General features: G+C 27.0%; 1 protein-coding gene across 1 annotated transcript in view; it reads right to left on the bottom strand.

Annotated features, from left to right (window-relative positions):
• Positions 1–209: 209 nt before the first annotated feature.
• The window catches only part of LOC107440616 (IDLSRF-like peptide), a 193,044-nt gene continuing 184,932 nt past the window's right edge, over positions 210–8,321 (bottom strand). Inside the window, exon 4 of the mRNA XM_071184908.1 lies at positions 210–6,029. Coding sequence (XP_071041009.1) covers positions 5,836–6,029 — 194 coding nt within the window. The 3' untranslated portion in view covers positions 210–5,835. The remainder of the gene's footprint in view (positions 6,030–8,321) is intronic.

The raw sequence follows: 8,321 nt of genomic DNA on the forward strand, positions 1-8,321 counted from the left end.
CTTTGTGACCCAACCGTTTTAACGTGCACCAGTCCCCATTCACTACACGGAAGTCTTCTGTCGGTTGGATTCATATTCCCGTTCTTATGAACGTGGGTCCAGCCCCTTGCCTGCCAGGCTATCCCGGCCCACCCTTTGTGTGTATTTTGGTCTATGTGAACGGAAGAGTTTTGAAGAAATTGGCACACCAATATGTTGATGCATTATAGTTAACAGATAAAATTATTTATTCACACAATATGTAGTAATTTATGGTTGTTACATTAGAAAGGCTCGCCAAAGCAAGGACAGACATGATTTTTTTTTTGTTTGTTGAGGAACAAAGAGCGAAAATTAAATCATTTTTCTCCGGTATTTATTATATATATACAAGACACTTACAAGACAGCGTGCAGAGTCTATAGAGTCTAATGAGGTGGCTAAAGTAAAGTCTATGCTCATATATATATATATTAGACATATGTATTGTAATATATTAATAATGCAAAGTACTCATAAGGGATGTGCGAATACCGAAGCTATTTTACAATAATATATCACTTCAATAGCATTCATTAAGCAATATAGCTTTGCAATTAATTGAAAGGAATGTTTCGTAATGATATGTATAAAGTAACAGCAGAGATTTGTAAACTAAGATCGTTTCGATTGAAAGCGGCAGAAAAGAGTGTTAGATTTATGAAATTAAAATCGTTAGTATTTTTAAAAACGATTATTGCTTCTGTATTTCGTTGCTTAACAGTTTTAACTGCAACATGAACTGGAAATTTTTGTCTTAAAATTCAGAATTATGTTCTCCAATATTTTCGTCGGATTTTTATTAATTTTTGTTGGTTTAATATTGGTAAAAGATTTTCTATTTTAATACATAGCTGCCAATTTGACTAGATTTTACAGTCAACTCATGGATGTTTTATCAGAATTAATGTACTCAACTAATGGATTCTTCTGGTTTAATTAAAATATTTTAGACAAAATTGTTTTTACATAAAATTTTGTGAATTTTAGAAGAGTCTTTACAATTTAGGAAAGTTTCTGAAAAAAGTCCCTATAAAATAAATTTTTTCATCACGTTCTTTTTTTTCCAAATTAATTTTTTATTGTTTGCTTGAGTATTTAAATAAGTTATACTTTTAAATAATTAAGTAAGTAATAATTGAGTAACTTCATTTTTAGTAATCTGTTTGAAGCTCATTTTTTTCAAAAATGTCTAAAATTTTCAGTTCTTTTTTAATAAGAATTCTTAATTTTTAAATTGAAGAATATATTGTGAGTATTTAAATATCCATTACTGTTCCAAATTGTGAATTTAGAATACAAGAAACATAAAACATTTTATAGTCAACTCAATTTAATATCGATCATTAGTGAAAAATATTACATCCAATTTCATTTACTAGTTGTGAAATATAGTTTATTGACTAGGAAAAATCCCTGAGTTTAAAATATTTTGAATATAACCCAACACTTAGATGAAATTCATATTCTTTCCTAAATATAATGGATTGTTCCTTTCATGTTGGCAGCCATTTTAATATTTATTAATAGAATTCTGGGTTTAGAAAATACATTTTAAAATATTTATTTATCTTTTTACAATTAATATTTATAAAAGCAAAAATATTTGGATAATTATGTTTTTATTTCTGAATTTTTCCGATTAATTATGAAAAATCTGAAGTAAAAAAGTGATTTTTATAATTTTACTAATTATAAAAATCTTTATGTCTAAAATATTTTAAATATAACCATACAGTTAGCATGAAGTTAACATTATTTTGTAAAACCTTTTTGTGGTTTACTTTTTCATGTTGATAAGCTATGTAAATGTCTATTAGTCCAATTCTAGACTTCAATAAAATTTTGAATATTATAACTAGCATATTATATTAACATATTATCATTTTAAGAATTAGTAATATGAAAATCCCTGACAGTTATATTTTTCTTTTTAAATTTTCCCAACAATTAATATTCTAGCAATAAAAGAGATTATTTTTGGAATAATCTTTAAATGTATTACACATTAATTATTTTTTTCTTCTAAAATCATTAGCATTGATCTTATGATTTTGATAAAAACTTTGAACGAAGTATATTCATGTAAAAAAAATCATAATTCTGAATTAAATTACATTAAATTAACATACTGTGTTATAAAAATCATTTATAATACAGTTGATATGTTTGTTTAGATATGTTGACCACACAGAAATGTAAAAACGGGGAGCTATGCTATAATTTTGGATGGACTTAAAGGGATATATATATATTTATATATATGTATATATATTTTAACATCTTATAAATGTTTTTCTTTTTTGTATTTCTAAAAACTCTAAGAAAAATATTACTTAACTACATTCAGAATTATTTGTAGGACATATAGTTTTCTAAAGACATGTATCAAAAAATATTTCTGTTTGAAAAAATAAAGGGTTTTCGAGTTCAAAAATTGTTATTTTATCAATTTTGATGATACTTTTGTATGGAAAAAACTTCATGCATGATCAGTTGATAGTCTATCGAAAGTTTACTATTGTAAAAAAGTTGACTATTTGGGATTCAATTGGATGCGTGTGACGTCCTGAGTGTGTGTCAAACCTGATTGGCTTCTGAATCGACGAATGTCAAGATTTACTCACGATGACGTCGCCTACAAGCATCCAATTATGATTTAACGAATTTTCTTCTTCTGTTTGTTCTTTACCTCTGTTTTTTTTTTTATAAATGTGGACCTAAAATAATGCTCTTTATCTATTGGTCACATTAAGCGATTTTAATTTTGCTTGATTTTCTAGGAAATGTATGCAATGTGACAGTTGGAAATTTTCATTCTAGATTTTTGATGAAAATATTTTTGGTGATTTTCAAAAATTTTAAAAAAATATAAAAGAAATTCAACATTTCTGTTACTTAAATAATTACACTGTAAAAGATCGTGAAAATTATTGTTTTGAATGTTGCATAGATGTTTTTGATAAAGCAGACTCTTAACATAGAATATAATTTTGTTACATGATGTAATTTTGAAACCACGAAAAAATAAAATATCAAAAATGAAATATAATAATGATATGAAACAAAAATGGGAATTTTTTTGAAAGGTAGAAGTGAATAATGGAGTTCATTACAGAATGAATTTTTTTCAGTTTTTGTATTGTTTTTCATAAATTTAGTTTAATTTGCATGAAGATAATTATTTTTTTTTATATATATTCTACTTCAAAGATTTAATTTAAACCATATTTTATGCTATGAAAATAGTTGATGATATTTTTAAAAAGATAAAAGTCAGTTACTAGGAAAATTATTGATTTATATTTAAAAATTTTTAAAACCTTTGAAAATATTTTTAGCATTTTGTTAAGATTTGCTCTTTATTTAACTCTATTTTTTCAGTTCCTTAATTGCTTCCTCAAATTAGAATGTTTTATCTTGTTCTTCAGAATCTTATGAAAATTTTAAAATGTGGAACAAAATATATCCCTGACCATGCAGTTTTCTTGCAATACCGTTGCATCTGCTACAATTATCTTCTGCTGACAGAAAAAAATATTTTTTGTGTGTGTTCAATTATTTTAGAAACACAAATGTTTTCAAAATCTTCGTTGTCATCAATATACTTTTGGTTTCGCAGTTAGAGTTTAGGGTTAACTCGATGGCGCTTACCTTACCATGCGCTTAGAAAACTATATGTTCCAAAATGTAATTTCCCATGCACAACTCTATCTATAATGACCTTGCACTCACAAATACACAAAAATGCATATATTTGAACAATTGCCGCTCTACACCACACAATACACCTGCACTCAAAGTTTCGTTTGCTGATTATGGCAAGAATAATTCTTTTTTTTCACAACAGCAAGTTAGTTACTGTAGTCAATAGAGTTTTGTGCGTAAATCGTCGTAGAAAAGTTTACAAAATGTGGCATTTGACAATGGTTACTAGGATTACCAAATAAAAATTACTTTTAAATTTGTTACGTAAATTTATAGAATATTACTTTTTAATCGCCTCTTCATGCACATTTTGCAGTCATCTTCGATTTCTGATGTGAAAACGTGAATTCTTATTTTAACTAGAAGTAAAAAAAAAATTGTTTTAGATAAACTTTATAACGCTATGACTAATAATCAATATCAAAACGATATAAATCATCAATCGCAAACGGTATTATGAGGATATAAATATTAAATAGAAAACGATATTGTAAGGTTATAAATAGTAAATTGCAAATGATATTAAGGGGATATGAATAATGAATAGCAAACGATAATATGAGGATATAAATTGTGAATAGAAACAAATGGTCTAATAAAGATATAAATTATGAATATTGAACTATATAATAATGTTATATAGGACATTTGCAACAATAAAATGCCCCAAGTTTACAGATTAAGGGGAAGAACTAATGCTTCAAACGTGCATCAATATCAAAGCGATATAAATTGCCAATGGCAAACAATATTATGAGGAAATAAATATTAAATAGAAAACGATATTTTAAGATTATAAATGATATTAAAAGGATATGAGTAATGATAGAAACGATAAATTGAGCAAACGATAATTTGAGGATATAAATTGTGAATAGAAACAAATGGTTTTATGATGATTTAAATTAAGAATATTGAACTATATAATAATGTTATACAGAACATTTGCCCCAAGTTTACAGATTAAGGGGAAGAACTAGTGTATGCGTATTGATGGTGCCAAATTAAATAATTTCGAGCATATCGAATTTACGCTTTCATTTTCACAACTTTGTAATCATTACCCTTAATTACTTAAGTAATTTTTCAAATTACTTAAATTAATATTTAAGTAATTTGGTAACCCTAGCTGGCTATTTCTTCCTCAAGTAAGATATAATAGATGATATGTATCATTCCTGTGCCTTGTCAAGCAGGGAGAACAGAAATTTTACTTTAAAAATATATTCGATTTTAACCGTTTTAAAAAACGATATGTTACTTTCACAATAAAATTATTTTTATATTCGAGTATTCGCACATGCCTCTGAGCTAAGAAGATAAAAGTTTGACTAAAGTTTAAACAGTTCTATTGTAGTTTAAAGAAAGAATCAATTATTATATTTAGTACATTTGTATTTTGGGAAAATTATGTATTACAATGTGCTCTTTCCTCCTTAGTTGAGGGTATATCAACATTTTAATGTCTATGTATATGACATATACATGATTACGGATATATATATTTATTATAATCTTTTGTTATGTAGCATTTTCACCCCCGAGGCTACAAAATTCCATTATAAGTATTGTTACTACATGAACAATGTATAATTATCAAATTGAATTACAACGTTCCATAATTTTTTTTTGTCAAAACATTTCTCTCAATTTGAGATACTAAGCAGTATTTAAAAATTCTTAGCTTGCAACATTAATAGACGCAAATATCAATTTAAGCATTTATAAAGAATTCATAGTCAATTCAAATGTAACAAACTATCAATAACAACACATTCTAAAATTTGTAAAACCAACTTTTTAATATATTTTTATAATATTAAAAGTTATTAAATTAATATTTCATTAGATGGCATACATACTAATTCTTTTGATATATGCTTTTAAAATTTGTGAGTGGAGATTAATTTTATCGTTATCGTATTAATAATGGGGGAAAAAGGGGGAAATGCTACATAACTTCAGACGATAATTTAACTTGATTATAAAAAAGAAGGAAATAAAATATGTTTTTCTTTTCGATTTCGATGAAACTGTACCGTCTCTGTTTTAACATCTTTTTCTTTTTTATTTCCTCCCTTTCATTACAGGCAATGGGTTCAAGAATTTTTAATCCATGAACCCAGTGCTGACAAGCTTGTCTAAAAAGAATTTCACGTCCGCCAGCTCCGAGTCACGAATTCCAAGGGATTTCAGAAGGCTCATGTCTCCAGTTTCGACTGCCATAAAAACATTCCTCAAGTGTTCCAAATCTGATCGCATTAAATGCAGAGCTTTTCCAAAATCATCCAAAGTTTCACTTTCTGAAAGAAAGGGGAAAAAAATGGCGTTTAAATTAGGCATATTATATGCATTTTAATCAACATAAACTTGGTTTACAGAGAGTTATTTTTACTCATAATAAACGTTTCCACGTTTATATTTGAGAACACGTTACTATTTTACAGCTACCATACTTAAAACAGAGAGATTGGTCAGGTATTCACTTTTTCACAAAATTATTTAGATTTCTTTTTATAACGATATTTTAAATTTAAAATTTCCACTTAAGATTGACGTCATGCGATTGTTAACAGGCTTTTTATTTGAAAACTATTAGTTATAGAGAGGTAGTGTGACCAACCCGATAGCAGAATTTGCAGAGTCAATTTGTTCCATAATTTTTAAAAATCTATATACATATTTCTCTTACACGGCGACAAAAAAAGCCTCATTACAACTCCTCGAATGGCAGTGCTAGAAAATCGACCAATGATTGCCGCTAAAAATGTTACATGCCAAATCTAGTTGAGATGGCTCAACATATAGCGCTTTTAAAAACGGAAACGGAAATAACCAGAGAGAGCATAAGCTAGGCAGAAGTGAGTAGTCTTTGTCGATAGATCTCTATTTTAGTATTTTGTCGAAAGCGCTTTTTTCACGAATTTATATATTACGAATTTATGATATAAGATTGCGTAGCAATTTTTGGGCGTTAGCGAGCAGGGGGCGCGGTCCACTAGTTTTTTGTTTGTGTTACTAACGCAGTTAGATAAGGAGTATTTTAAAAATTAGGCTTAGCTTGTTAGTGTTAAATACTAACAAGCGTACAGCAAAATTAGCACATTTTAGGTAGATAGAAAATATGCATAAAAATTGTTATTTTGAATTAAAAATTTTATACACTTTTAAATAAATGGAATAATTGGAATTTTAAAAATGGTATAAGTTCCTATTCAGCCTATAAACATGAGATTTAAGTTTTCTCAAAAATTAAGAATTTTTTTAAAATGTTTCTTTTTTTTAAAAATATTTTATTTTTTTAAAACTCTAGTTAAGTAAAGAACACTACTTAATAAGGAATTTGTGGAAGTCATCTCTTTTATTTTGCTTATATATCTGAAAAGAGGTAAAACTTTTTGTTAAGGACCTAAAACAAATAGGTATTGAATAAAAAAAAAATTTCTGTTTCTCTTTTATTAATATTTCAGGTTTAATTTTTTAAATCTGAGATGAAAAACAATCTTCCAGTTCACTGATAATTTTTAATTTTCAACTCTGAGACGAAAAATTATCTGCAGATGCTCTGATAATCTGCAGCGCTCTCTGCTATGCTGAAGGATTTCTGTTATAGGGGCGATCACTACCTAATTCAAAACCCATTTTTATTAAAATTTACATTAGATGATTAAAATTGAATACATCTTTCAAAATATTTCTCTTTGAGGCAGGGTTGTGCTTAGGGGAAAATAAATTTATTTTTTGAAATTAGCTACGATAATTTGACTTTGAATTTGGAAAAATATTTAATGGTGAGCGATGCTTATGTGTTTAGATGCTCAGGGAAAACTTATATATTAGATGATACTGAAAAAATGAGTGAAATCACAGTAAGGAAAAAAATTATTTTGAAACAAAATAATAAGCATTGGAAAGAAAAATTTAATTATACATTTTGAATACCTTTTTATACAACGTGATTAGAAATTTAACTAAGGTAAAAAAAAAAAAATCTTCAGCAAAACTTTGTTAACTTAGCATTTAAAAATGCTATTTGAATTTCAATTTTTATGATCTAAAACTTCATTTGTTTAAAAACGAAACTAAATAATATGATAAGGGATCATATTATTCATCATAAAATATTTTGATTTAACTAAAAATTAATTTTTTTTATAAAAATTGATTATAAAATAAAAACAATAATAGATCAAAAGTTTTAATGCTCATAGCTGTCAATTGACATTTTATTTCCTCCCTTTACATTAATATGCAATTCTTAAATTATTTTTAAAAGTTTAACATTACAAATATGATTTAATCATAGTTGGATTTCAGCTTTTCAGTGTTTCATATTTATTAATTTTTAACATTTTACCACTGTAATTTGTATCAGAGGTAGGTTAATGAAAAAGGTGAGCAACAATTTTATGAAATTTGAGTTATTGTCAATACACTAAAATAGTGTCCTGGCGCTGTTTTGATATACACCGAAGAGACATTACATTATGACCACCCTGCTAATAACATGCAGTCTGAGGTATCTGGTACCAAGCGCTCACCAACTGGTCCTGCAATTCCCTCAGATTGCAAGGGGGTAGCGATAATGTTTGATA

Source organism: Parasteatoda tepidariorum, chromosome 9 (assembly GCF_043381705.1).
Source record: "Parasteatoda tepidariorum isolate YZ-2023 chromosome 9, CAS_Ptep_4.0, whole genome shotgun sequence".
Taxonomy (NCBI): Eukaryota; Metazoa; Arthropoda; class Arachnida; order Araneae; family Theridiidae; genus Parasteatoda; species Parasteatoda tepidariorum.